At 40.1% G+C, this 14307-nt stretch overlaps 1 protein-coding gene and 1 pseudogene across 2 annotated transcripts in view; one reads left to right on the top strand and one right to left on the bottom strand.

Annotated features, from left to right (window-relative positions):
- LOC107692142 (uncharacterized) overlaps positions 1-11145 on the top strand; it is a 26151-nt gene extending 15006 nt beyond the window's left edge. For both annotated transcript variants that reach the window (XM_016491073.1, XM_016491074.1), the window contains exons 4-6: positions 2207-2364; positions 2475-5087; positions 7707-11145. In XM_016491073.1, the coding sequence (XP_016346559.1) occupies positions 2207-2364; positions 2475-5087; positions 7707-8713 (3778 nt within the window). In that variant the 3' untranslated portion in view covers positions 8714-11145. The remainder of the gene's footprint in view (positions 1-2206; positions 2365-2474; positions 5088-7706) is intronic.
- Positions 10164-14307, bottom strand: part of LOC107692182 (UPF0575 protein C19orf67 homolog) — a 4320-nt pseudogene continuing 176 nt past the window's right edge.

Here is a 14307-nt window from a genome sequence, read left to right as displayed (position 1 = left end):
ACTTAATTAAAACTTAATTATTGATATGCAAATGTCTGTGCCAGTGGGTGTTGTGTTCTTTCCATTTGTGTAAAAGGAAGATTGTTCCTGTTGGAATGTTTTTGACCTCTTTTATATTGTCATCTTAAACTTCTCAACCCATAATTTTGTTGTTTAGGAGCTGGAAAAATAATACAATAATGGTCATCAATCTTATTGTCTGTTAGTCTTGTCTTTATCAAAATCATAGCCATGGCAATTTATGTTCTCTTTGGCCATGAGTATAATGAGCCCTAGAAAAGCAACGTTTTGGTAAAAACCTAAGCCTTTGGATACCTGAGGTCAGCATCTCTGTGGAAACTTCTTGGTTTGTACTTTCCATCTAAATAATTTTAATTGAGTTTTGGTGCCTCTGATAGGCATAATGCTGCAGAAATGAAGATGAAGATGCAAAGTTGTTGACCTTAGTTGCTATGCTATGATTTTTTTGGACCTTAATGCTCTCATGTTAGTTGCCCTCTATTTATGTAACGTGATTGCAGTCCCATTTTCTTCTCCTTGTTGTTGTCGTTTTTGTTTTGCTTTAATTTGATCAAAGATGGTTTAATCAGTGTCCTAGTTAGTGCGAATAAACTTTATGTAGGTCATATAATTGTAATGGGAAATTCCTGTTCTTTTGTTCTCATTCTTTAACAATTGGCTGTTGTTTAGGAATAATTTGTGGGGGAGATGTTATAGACTTGGCATTTGGGGCCAAGCCATTTGACCATGTACTCCATTGTGCACTACTATAAGAAGTTTGCCCATTGCCTGTATTCTCTGTGCAAAGAGCTGTCTTGTGCCATGGTTACTGGCATTGAATTGAGCATTCCAACATGTTTCATACAGTTCTTATCTTTTAAAGTTCTGCTGGCTGTGATTCTTGCTTACAAAAAGTATTTTATGGTAATTTTGATCAAAGACTAAAGCCCGAAGTATAGTTCAGCCACCCACATTCTGCAACAGTCTACGCACTGTCCGTGTGATGCAATTTTTGCCATCAGAAGTGTCTGCGGATGTCCGCAGAATGTTGAGACAGAACGAGTCCACAAGGTGGTACTGCACGTGTCGAACTTGTCCATCCGTGCTCATCCGCGGTTGGGTATACTTCGAAAGCTGTGTGGAAATGGCAGTGCCAGACTGAACGGAACATGGAAAAAGAAGTATACCTACACCTTAATGCAAACTGCAAAGGTCATGACATTTAAGCAGACTTCAATCAGTTCCAGTGGCATTCCACGGTGTTTGACTGTTTAATTCTATTATTAAGTATAGGTGATATTTTCCTGTTTTCCTTGCATATTACTTTGTCTTATTGCTATCAGGTCTTATTAGTAGTAGCCTGTTATTTAGGTTAGCTTTTAACACAGCATCAAGGTGTATGGGTATACAGTGGCACTGAACTGTGACCATAGCATTTTCGCTAGAGTTCTTTGTTACTGTGATGCATACCCTGTTGTGCCCTTGTCCAAATAAAGCAGGCTGTAAGCGAGAACTTTATCAGATCCTATTAGAGTGTTAGGTTCAGGCAAATATGACTCTCAGTCATGTCGTTAAAGGCAATTTGTGAACTGCAAAGCTGCAAGACTAAAAGCATCTATTAAATTGCAAGTAACCAAGACGTGTGAGATGATGCAAGTGATCTTCTCATCACTAATTCTCCCCTATGAGAACATGAAAGGGGGATCTAGGAAGCAACTGCATTAAGGGTGTGTAGGCTTGACTGAAGGAAATTGATTTATCATCTTTCATTTCTCCCTAATGTGGTCGCTTGCAAAACATTTTACCCATCCCCACTCCTACTCCCTTCATCACTCCCTACTCCCCTCCTTTTCCTGTTTCCTCCCTACCCAAGTCATTTTCTCTCAGGTTAGAGAAATTGGATGTAGATGCATTAGTTGATGAATGGTCCCAGTGGATTGGTTTTCTGGTGCTGCTTGAAATTGCTTTATGGTACGCATGCAGATGCAGACTACCCAAGACAGGAAGCTGTTTTGATAAGAACCTATTTTGTGCATGTGCTGTCAAAAAAACAATATCTTGGAAGGCATTCTAATGAAACCAATAACTGCAGCTTGACACTTTCTCATCTGAATGTGTAAATCAGTGTGCAGAAATCTGAAATAAAATGGCAAAGAGGCTTCACTGTTTTTCTAAGTTGCTCACAATTTTTTTCTCTCTCTCTTAGGGCAACTGGAATTTCTGCCCCACAACCAGCTGCTACTTCAGCTACAGGAAGAACAGTAACCGGTACAACAACGTTGTCTTCTGCTGTTCCTAGAACAAGCCGCACTGCTACACAACAGCCTGTTAAACCCCTGGTTACAGCATCAGCTGCTCGGAAAGGTGGTGTACCATTCATGGGAATATGTTTGTACTTACATTATTTAAGGAAAAGTACTGCTTAATTTTTTGTTCATTCCGTAATGTTATCAATATCTATTTGTCCTTTATAGATGTTGGAAAAACAAACACTACAGCACCTGCGAAAAAAACAGTTGCCTCAACAATATCCCGTCCTGCTGCCAGCAAGTCTTCAAATTCAGAGGCTCCAAAACCAGTTGCCGCTACCAAACGACCTCCAACTAGCATCAAAGCACCTCAACCCAAACCAGATGACAAAAAAAGTGTACCAACACGTAAGGTGCCTCCTGGTCCACGAAACAATCTTTCACGGTCAGCATCAGGCAAGAACATTGCAGCATCTCCCGGTCACAAACAAGCAGGTAGCATAGTCGGTGTGAAGCTTCAGCCACCTAAACCGACACAGTCTGTTTTGCCACTTGTCAAAGTTAAGCCTGATGATAAAGAACCTGCAAGAAAACCTGATGATAAAGAACCTGCAGCAGAGCCTGTACAACTTTCGACAGCTGCAGTAGCTACTGTTGCTGTAGCAACAGCTGCAGCCATAGCCAGGGAAGAGTCTGTTTCAGAGCCTGAAGCTACTCCAACTGTAGAGAGCTCTCTGGATGTTCCAACATCTTCTTTAGATGTTCAGGAAAAGGTAGATGTGCAGGTCACTAATGTCAGCTCCCAATGTGTGCTGGATATATCTAACATGGAGCCAGAGGCTCAAGAGGCCTTACTAGAAGCTGATTCTGTTGAAGTGGCTTGTCCGACATTGACTGTAGTCGAGCAGGAATCTGAAGAGCAGGTGTCTGGAAAAGATGATGAAAAGCTTATTGCGGTTGTGGCACCAGTTGCACAGGAAGCAACTGAGCAGGAAACCTTAACTGCTTCACAGTTTGATAACTCTGCTGCTACCATAGTGTCCACTGGTGTAGAGGTGGCTGAAAAAGCTGAACGGATTAACAGTGACTGTTATGAAGATGTGGAAGAAGAAGAGAGGGAAGGCAGTCAACAAGTGTCTTTGTCAGAAATGAGTGGCACCCAGCCTACTGAAGAGTCTCGTCCTGGGTCAGCTGGGCTTGCTGGGTCCGTTTGGCGTGCAGGGGCCTTGCTCTCTGAGCTTGACTCTGAGGATGTGAGTTGCAGCCAGCAGGGAGCATCAGAGCTAAGTGCTCCAGGCGTTCTGGAGGGCACGGAGAGCATGGATGATCTAGGGGATGCAAGTCTTAAAGGAGCTGATGGTGAAGGTGCATCGGTTGGGTCCCCTGACTTTGAGAAGGTTTCTGATATTCTTACTAATGAAGATGATGACGATGATGATGATCGAATCTGTGACATGGAGGTTGGGTCGGAAAGAGCAGAGGACTCTCATAGGCAGCATCATGACAACGAGGAGGATGAAGATGTAGAGATGGCAAGCGAGGGTATTACTGAGAGTGGGCTTGAAAGTTATGGGAATGCAGATGAAGATGACTTGACCGAAGACTATAGATTAGACAACTTGAACCGAAGCCAGCCTCCACCCATGGTTCCTTCTGCCCCTCTTGCAACCCAGTGGAACCAGCCTAGTTGCTTTGCTGATGCCTTGGCCCAGCCACCACATCCTGCCTCTACACTTCTTTCAAGTCCTTCCTCTGAATGTTGGCAAGCAGACCCAGAAACCCCAACACAGACACCTGCTCAAACAAGATTTGATGTTAGCTCTGAAAGGGGCTCTCCATCAAACCTTTTGGAGCCTCCACCTTGCACACCTCAACAAGCCCCAATATCTGCTGCAGAGGGGAATGTTAGCCCCAAACCAGGTTCGACACCCTCTCAAACCTGCAAGTTCCAGTCTGAGACTTCCAGTGACCCTGACCTAGCATCTGACAGTAACAGGGACACAAATATACCAGAAGAGGTGAAAGACAACAACTTTTCGGGTACTGAGACTCATTCTAAAGTGGAGCTCCAGCCCGAACCACTACACCCTGTTCCCACTGTCTTGCCAGATATCATGCAGGATCTAGGCATCCACCTTGAATGTGCTGATGAAGAAGAAGAACCTGAAACTCTGCCAGCTGATGATGTACTGGGTGGTTCAGCAACTGCTCCATCATCTCCTTCATCAACTACTGAGGATGAGGAAAGTGGCACAGAAGGTGAAATGCAGATCAGTGACCCTCAAGCTGAGCTATTTGGCACTGGGAATGCCTATGGAACAGCACCTGTGGGCCACAACTTGTCCGCTCTAGAGGAATGTGAAGAAATGGGTGGGGAGAATGAAGGTGGTAGTAGTGAGACCCCTCCGTCTGCCACTTCTGCTGCTTCCTATGGATTTGACTACATGACCTCTAACTCCAATGCCCAGTCATCTGCCGAGAGTTGCAGCAAGAGTCCTGGCATCTTTTCTCTAGAAAATGAAGAGCAGCTCCCAGATGAGGGCAAGGATCCATCTCTTCTTAAAGAGTTGACCCTGATACCTGCTACTGCATCTGGGGAAAAGATTGACCCTATTAAAAGCCAACATGGAGAGTTCCAGTCTCACCCAGAGCAGCAGTACATGCTGTGTGGAGAGTCCAGTGAGCTGCCTGAGCCTGATTCAGTACCGGGAGCTGTTCCCTTAGAGTCTGGCTTGATTAATCCTTCATCCCCACAGCACCTGGAAGAGGAACAAGATCTTGACACTCAGCATCCCTACTACTCCACTATATGTGAAAAAACGGATAGTCCCCTGGCAGGTAACGTATAGAGTGCACTTTAAAAATCCACCTTCCAGTGTACCTTGTTGATGTCATCTCTATATAAGGGTTTCCCTGCTGATGATGTCTTTTTATTCAGTTAGGAAAACACTCATTCAACATTGCCACTTTCATGATATGATACAGCTATTAAAATTACGTTTGTAAGTATATGGCTTAGAACCTGTATGTGCAATAGCTACTACCATTTACACTAAAGGTGACTCTTTTTCTCAACTATTCTTTTTAAATGTAATAATGGGTGTTGGTCTGAACTGGCATGAAATTATTTGTTTGTGGAGTCTGCAAATTGGCAAAAAAGTAACCACTGAAGAAAAATGAACAATGTAATGGACTTTCAACACATTTTGTGTGTATTTACTAATTATTTTTTTGTTTTTTTTTACTGAACAAATGCATATTCATTGCTTTTTGTATTCTGTTGTCTATATTAACTAAATACCAGTCTTTCATCCCTTTTCCATCATTGCCATATCTTGTCCTCACGTTTCTCTCTTCTGCACTTTAGGGTTTGCTAACCCCTTACTTTTTTATGCCCTGTTTATTTGGAGTACTTAATGTCTTAGTGTTAAATAAAGGTTAGATATTTAACATGATTTCTGTTTTCTCTGTATGTTTCTTGATGTTTGGGTTTCAAGGTAATTTGCACTTGTTTTAATGCCCACTGTTCATCAATCACTATGGGCTGTTGCAAATTGGTCACATTAGCCGGGTTTCCATCCAAAGTTGCGAATTTAACTTATGCGCAAAACTGGAATATCGCATAAAACATTTGCGAACAAGCATCGTTTCCATCCAACAAGTCAAAGAGAACAAAATCGTCACTTCCTGATAAACTGGCACTTTAAATCACTGAGAAAAGTAGGAGAATATAATAATTTTCATATATAATAAATTACTTGTGCCTCAGAGCGAGCAGACGAAACAATGAATGCGGTCATTGCTTTCGGAGGTGGATGCTGCTGTTTGGGAACGCAGTCGTGTAAGACATTTCTGGGAGGCAATTATACAGAAATACTTTGACAAACTTTGCTCGTGCATTTCCGAATGACCATAACATTTCAGATGCTGTGGAATGAGATCGGTCCACTGGTTAGTCAGGTTTTGCCGTCCCATAGCGCAAAGTCACGACTTATTTTGATGCGCTTGGAGGAATTTATTCGCAAAATGCATTTCCATCTCCCATTATTTGCATCAACCCTTTTTCGCACAAGTCAAAAACCACCTCAAGCGAGCGTAAAAACTTTTGCGAATTTTTATTCGAAATCTGGTGTTTCCATCACTCGATTCTCATGCGATACTTCAAAATGCGCATTAAAATAGGGTGATGAAAACATTGAAGTAGTCAAATAACAATGGAGATTTCAATGGTATATTCATTTGAGTTTAATATTAAGTATTTAATATTAAGAAACAATGTAAAAAAAATTCTACTTAAGGCTGAGACACTAATTCAAGGTATCTTTATTTTGTTAAAGTTCCAGAGCACATTTTAAGTCAAAATTAATGGAATATTTTATTCACCTTTACTTAAACCACTTGGTACTACGTTTGTTGTGGCATTATAAGTCAGTTACTAATACTAAATTGTAAACTTGCACATATACACTTGCACACAAATACATGTTGAACCTTCTGTAAGTGAATTTTGTAAAGAAATCAGGATACTTGCAACAGAAGGAGAGTTTTCCTTCTGCTTGTATTCCTCCTTCCCTTTTGAGCCCACCTACCATCCGGAGGAGGAAAAGCAAGATCTGGCCCCATCAACCTCCTGGATCTCACCCTCTCTCAAGGTGCTTTAAGTCCTCCACCTCCTTTTTTCGTTCTCCATCTTTGTATACCGTTGCTTCTGGAGTAGACTTTGCACACCTTGCACTTTGGGACTAACTGGGTGCAGCTGCTTTAATCACTCTGATTATTAACAAGTTGAGCTGAAGCTATTTGAAAGGACCTGGCTTGACACATTTACCTGGACTAATTGGACTTCAATAAATCCCAATGCTAGGTGGTTCTTTAATCCCCAAAACTGGACTTGCTTTGCACAATGCAATTTTATGTCATTTTTCATCTGTTTAAGCATGCTCACCTCACCAAAGAAATATGCTGTACACAGGGGTGGCTTATGTGTAAAGCATGTTTTAGATTTTATGCATGGGTCTATTGATGGGTCATGTTTTCTCATGGTTAAAAAAAATACTGTTTGCTTTATGCTGTATTGTACTATGCATGGTGAGCGCTCACTTTTGCATGTCCTCAGCTTGTCACATTAAGGGAGATTGTTTACCTCATCTGCTTTTATTTCCTTGTTTTTATTTGCTCTTCACAATAGTTAGAGGTTACTGCATATACAGGGTGTAGCCAATTTTATTGCACCAATATCTTCACAAAATATTTTTGAGAGAATGTCACCCAGGTGCGAAATTATTTGTTGTTCATTCCTTCTCCACTAAATCATTTAATTGTATATCTGACAATTTTGTTTCCCACAATGCTTTTTTCTGCTTCACCACATTCTGCAGTTTTTGACATTTATTGTTTTATTGCATTCTGTTTAACTCTCCTTTTTAACATGTATTGGACCCTTTGCTTCATTCACAGAAAGAAACTCCCACTTTCCACCACAACCAAATGACTTGCTTTCCATCCAAATGACGATGTCATCCAAACTTCGTCTCCGGCCACGTGCTCCCTATGTGACTCAACCACCACGGCTTCCCACTGACCTCCCTCCCAGAACACCAAATGTGGTGTCAAACACACAGCTCCGATGTCTAGAGCAACACCAACAGCACCTTCATGAGATCCAGCAACGGCAGGAGAAACGTAATCGAGAAGAAGCAAAAGAGGAGAAACAAGCAAGGAATGAGAGAGAGCAGCAGGAGGAAGAACAGAGGAGAAATGTACTTGAGTTGCAACTTAAGCAGCAAGAGCAAGAACTGAAGCAGCGACAGCAGATCATGCAGTGGCAACAAGAACTTGAACAACAGCAGCAGCAAAAACACAAGGTCCATACACCAGTTGACCTCTCTCCTTCATCAGGTCTCACCACCATCTATGAAACTGTGGAAACGAGTGACTCAGAAGACGAAGAGGACAAGGGACAAGGAGTGGTTGAGGAAGTAGAAGATATAAGTTCCTTTAATGTGTGCCCTGGAGAAGACTTGCAAAGATGCACTGAAGAAAATGACTCTGCTGATCTTTATTCACAATGCACAACACCTTCCCCAGAGTCTATTATTCAGGCTCCACAGAGAGAACTCCAGGAGACAGACCCTGCAGCAGACCAAGACAGTCCTTCTCCCTTGGGGTTTCCTGAACGGCCTCCACCTCTGGAGTTTGACTGGGACAAGAAGGTGGACATTGTCCAGCAGCTCATCAATCAGACATTACTGCTTGCAGGTGATGGTTGCTCGCCCCTTCTTCTGCTACCCGGAGGAGCAGGTGGGACACTCAGCCCCCTCGAAAGCAGCCTGTGGCCCAACTTGTTGCCACCTCTGACACCCCCTTCAGCCATTGTGACGTCTGTGAGCAGTTTCTCACCTGAGGCTCCAGGAAGCTCTGCTCAGGGTGAGTGGACCGTTGTAGAGCTGGAGACACATCACTGAGGAAAGATGAAATAAAATGCCTGCCAAATATGAACTTTTGGGGTCAAAAGACTTAAGATTAAGGTCCACCAGTAGGGAAGCGCATGTTGTAGCATTAGATAATAGAGCATTCTTTTGATAAAATCTTACTTCGAGATGTAGTCATGGATATGACTGGTTCATCCATTTTTCTTCTGCAGTACTTCAGCAAGTGTTGGAGTAGAAAATTGTGTGAACCTGAAACTGATACTGCAGAACAGTGTGCTGGACTATCACCATCTCATTCTTTGATTTTTCTTCATCCTGAGAGTTATTCTAGTGCTGCAAGTATTCATTTCCACTCCCCACCCATCCAAAATCAATGGGACACTATAGTCCATACTTTCATGCCTCTGATACAGCCTCCCTGCCAAATTGGTCAGCCATATCTGACCTGCCATCATGTCAAAAGGCCATTTCCTTAAGGTTTAATGTCTTGCTGGCTTGAACTACATATATTTATCTCTTAGTCATTGTTGAGCTCTCTACCCACAATGGAGGCAAGATGCCAACTCAATGACTGAGCATGTTAAAACAAAATGGGCTCCTTTCTCTGACTTCTCTGAGCAGAAGATCTGCAAAAAAGATAAAGACTTGAGATAAATTGAAACATGCAGGTTTAGAAGTCAGATCAAGCAGGCATTTTTTTTCTTGCACTATGCTGATTACAAAAAACAAACTGGTTTAATTTGGCTTATGTGCAATTTAATAGCACAAAACGCTGTTATTGAACAGCCCATTGCTTGTGCATTCTACAGTTTGACACAAGATTTGCTATAAGTAAATGCTGATTCGACAACTGTAGTTGTTCCAAATGAAATGTTTAATTCATCGAGTAATTGTGATAACTGTAAAATAGACAATATTACAAATTTTCCAAAGCATGCACAGCTATCCAAAATTTTAAACTGATTTTATTTAAAGACCTTTTTTTTTCTAATCCTTATCATAAAGAAGCTTGACACGTGACGTACAAAGTAATTTTCCCCCCTCAAGTATATGCACTGCTGTAACATTTGAAAAATAGCTGACACCAGAAAATTTGCTATTCTAGATTGTGTTACAGGGATTTTTAATTATATTAATTATATTTTTAATGACACAGGAAAAACTGTGCAGCTACATCAAATGATCTTCTTTACTGTGAACCTTCTGAACACTGTGCCTCCCTTACCTGTCCGAACTATATGATTAGTATCTATTTGAGGAACAAGGAGCAGCTCTCATAACTGCACTCATGCAGTTTAAATGAAGTTTTCTGGTTTGCTGTGCCTGAGATTGACTCCCACATTGGGCTGGAAAGATTCTTTGCTAAATAAGCACTCTCATACACTGTCACAATCTCCCAAATGTTTACTGTCCCTACTTTGGTTAGAGAAATTGGTTAGTCCTGTCTAGTATGAATGGAAAAAAAAAATGTTTTGTTTTGTTTTTAAGTTCTCTGCATTGTTCGGTCTCTGTATATTTCCCTTCCTCAAAAAAAAAATCTGAATTATTGGAACACAGAAAGAATTACAAAAATGAAAATGGAATTCAATGGGTCACATCATGAGTAGGCCTATTATGTTCACCCAAATTTAACTTATACTTATTATGATAATAAAGCCAATGTTATATTGATGTTTGTGAGTCTGGTGAGGAGTTTTGTTTGTCACATATCTTGACTGAATGAATTGATAGATCTTGGCCCAGTGAAATGTTAAAACACAATTTGATTATTGGAGCCCCTATGATCTGTTTTGTCATATGTGATGGTACATGTTATTTTAAAGGGACAATGTTAAAGTCTGTTTACTGTATTATGAAGAGAGATTACCATTTTAATGTTATTTGTACTGTACTGGTGTATTTCCTATTTGTCCAGTGCTGTGAAGTAGTTTAGAGACTATATAGTACTGTGTTTGACACTGTAAAGGTAGGAGCATTTATTTAAATTCAACTTTTTTTAAAGAATATATCAAAGGAACCACTTTACATTATAATCAGGGAACACAGGGATTCCAGGTAGATTTTGACTTTCACTGTATTTTGGCTTAACTACTGTTTTATAACTTGACATATCAGTTACAAATACCATACAGGGAAAGCTACAGTATAGACACACAAACCAGCAGTAAAAAATGCACTGAAAATAACTTTATAGCTTTGACTGGGCTTGACATATGAAAGAATACAACAGCATTATTAGTAATGCTCTACCCTCTCCACTGATCTTTACCATGTTTGCAAAGACACAACTGCTTCTGTGTGGTACATATTCCAGCTTTTGTGTATATTTTTGTAATTTATTATTTTGAAAGGAAGGATTGTTTTATAGAGAAAAGTAGGCAGTGGGCCTTGGCTGCCAGCAGGTTTTATTTCTGGACTTTGTAACAGACTACTTGGACGGCCACTGTATTTGAATGTTTTCATGAAAATAAAGTTGGTTTAACATTTAATCTTGAACTTTTACTCCGTTTAATGAGTTTTCCATCACTGGTGTAAATTATTTGCTACATAACAAACCAACATGACTGAACAACACCAACAATAACAGCCATGAACTATAAAAACAATGTTTGAAAAATTTTAAAAGTTTATAGACGTTAGATTTTTAACTTCTGTCTGTAATCGCATCTGATTTCAACAAACCAAATGAATGAAGAATCAAGAATGGGTGAGGCCCTAAGCGAGCACCACCTCATGTTTTCATGCCAAATGTACCATGTTTCCTGAGACAGCAGCACCCCCAACAGGCAGTCTGTGGAAGTGCAGGATGAAGGCTCCTCACTTCCCAGACACAACAGCTGCTTCTACTGACCACACGGAGCTGAACACAACACGATACAAAACATACACACAATGAATTTTTTTTATCTAGGTTTAACTGTTATTTCTAAGTTACATATTTAGTATAGGAAAGTTACATATTTACACATTTCTTAATAGTTGACTTCAAAATCTCTAATCAGACAAGTGTTTATCTAGGATTAGCTTCAGTTTTTGTTTGATTTATGGTAGCTTTTTGTGGAAAGCAGAAACTGTAGCTCCTTCTTTTCCTATGAAACCGAAAGTAGTTAAAAGTACATTACCAATCAGTGATGTCCTCTGTCTCTGGATCAGGGTGCGTCTGGACCCACCGGACAATAGACCAAATCCTCTCTACTCTCTCTCAGTTTCTGTATTTTCTCCCTCGCACCTTCCTTCTCCATCCTTATCATCTGCTGCCTCAATGACATCCTCACAGCACAGGAAGTAACTGTGGGAAGGTAGGAAATGGATGTCGTAAAGACGATGATATGGCATTATCCCATCAATTAGGGCTGTTCTTATTCTTACACTGTCATAATTGTTTCCCTTTGCATCGATCATGTGCTAAATGTTGTTTGGTTGAAAAATTATTACACTGCCCTGCATCCTATTTGTTGAACAAAATCCAATACTGGTTTCTTACTAATTTTGGGGAGCCGATTCTAAAAATAAAATTTTGCACTAGCACATCAAACTTTTTCACTAAATATGGTGCATTTCATAGCATTTTTGCTTTCAATGACATGATTCCTAACATCCTCTAAGCCAGGTCACAACTATTTGTTCAATTCTCAGCCAATATGCACATATTTGAATCTTTCAGAAGACATTATTTTATGCCTAATCCCGATTTCCAATTTTTCTACTACTTTGCAGATTGTAAATTACATTACACATTTTGAATATGTATTTTTGTCATTAAAACTTTTGGCTGATTTTATTTATTTGTTTATTTTTTGTTAAGTACATTTAAGCTGATAGCTGATATACATAGCTGATATATGATATTGATAAAAAGACAAAGTTTTATTGATATCTTTGAACTCAGCAGAACCAAAATGAAGTAATATTAGGCCTTTTTGTAGGGCTGTGTTATTAACTAATGATAACAAGTATTATTATGAATAATAAACAAATTATAAATAAAATGGGCAATCTCCTTTTTTCCTTTTTACAACGAAATGGGAAAATCCCTTTATAATTCTCTCTGACTAAACCTCACTTACAACTCTGCACTGTCATATGTCTGTCCTTCTCCTTCTCCCTCTATCTCTTGCTCCACATTCCAGCGCATACGTTTGTATAGGCCAGTACTGGCTGAGGCAAGAAAGGGGGTGGGGCAACAGTACCGGGAGATTGACAGCTTCATGTTGTCTATTTGACACTGGCCAATATAGAAGTGTGAGATACTGTAAAAAAAGATATGTAGTAAAAAAACTGCAATAAAGAAAACAATAATAATAGAAATAACCCAATGTGGATTCCCTGGGTATTTTATGACTACATTTATACTAAATTCAGGCCTTTGAGAACCTTCCTTTTGTGCTAAACAAAAGATTCAGTATCTTCTGACTGAATCCTCACATTCATTTATAAATCTGCCTCTATGATTTACAATTGGTTTGTACCTCAGTGGATCAGATTCCTTCAGTGAGAAGAAACTGAAGGAGGCGTACAGCAACACCAGCTGCTCCAGACGATGGGATACAAACAGTAAATATGTGGGTTCCTGCAGTTCGTGTTCACCTACAGTGCGGTGTAAGATGTGCAGAATAAATCTGCAAACCCATAATTCTGGAGGCAGTCTCGACTAAAACAACCATATATACAAACAAGAGCAGATTTTTTTGTCAGATGGATAACATCAACAAATAGCGGTGTAAGATGTGCAGAATAAATCTGCAAACCCATAATTCTGGAGGCAGTCTCGACTAAAACAACCATATATACAAACAAGAGCAGATTTTTTTGTCAGATGGGTAACATCAACAAATATTTGACAAAAATATCTAAATGTTCTTTTTCTAGATCTAATTGCACCTCCATGAAAGCTGTGTTTGAAACTCATCTGCCTTGTTCAGCAAGTACTTAAGTTGCCTTTCACTGGGAGAGATTTTTTCATCCATCATTCTCTTATCCTGACAGGATGAAGAATTTCCTGCACCTTTAGTTGAGAAACACCTTTCATCACCGAATGAGGGCGCCATTGCATTTACTTCTGTGAACAAGAGCAATATTAGCCTCTATGATTTACAATTGGTTTGTACCTCAGTGGATCAGATTCCTTCAGTGAGAAGAAACTGAAGGAGGCGTACAGCAACACCAGCTGTTCCAGACGATGGGATACAAACAGTAAATATGTGGGTTCCTGCAGTTCGTGTTCACCTACAGTGTGGTGTAAGATGTGCAGAATAAATCTGCAAACCCATAATTCTGGAGGCAGTCTCGGCTAAAACAACCATATATACAAGAGCAGATTTTTTTGTCAGATGGGTAACATCAACAAATATTTGACAAAAATATCTAAATGTTCTTTTTCTAGATCTAATTGCACCTCCATGAAAGCTGTGTTTGAAACTCATCTGCCTTGTTCAGCAAGTACTTAAGTTGTCTTTCACTGGGAGAGATTTTTTCATCCATCATTCTTTTATCCTGACAGGATGAAGAATTTCCTGCACCTTGAGAAACACCTCTCATCACCGAACGAGGGCGCCATTGCATTTACTTCTGTGAACAAGAGCAATATTATGTGCATCAGGGTGCTGGGTTCGGGGAATAATTTCTTC

This window comes from Sinocyclocheilus anshuiensis, unplaced genomic scaffold (genome assembly GCF_001515605.1).
Source record: "Sinocyclocheilus anshuiensis isolate Anshui unplaced genomic scaffold, SAMN03320099.WGS_v1.1 scaffold322, whole genome shotgun sequence".
NCBI classification, from domain to species: domain Eukaryota; kingdom Metazoa; phylum Chordata; class Actinopteri; order Cypriniformes; family Cyprinidae; genus Sinocyclocheilus; species Sinocyclocheilus anshuiensis.
Note: the sequence above shows the minus strand (reverse complement) of the source record. Positions and strands in the feature narration are given on the sequence as shown.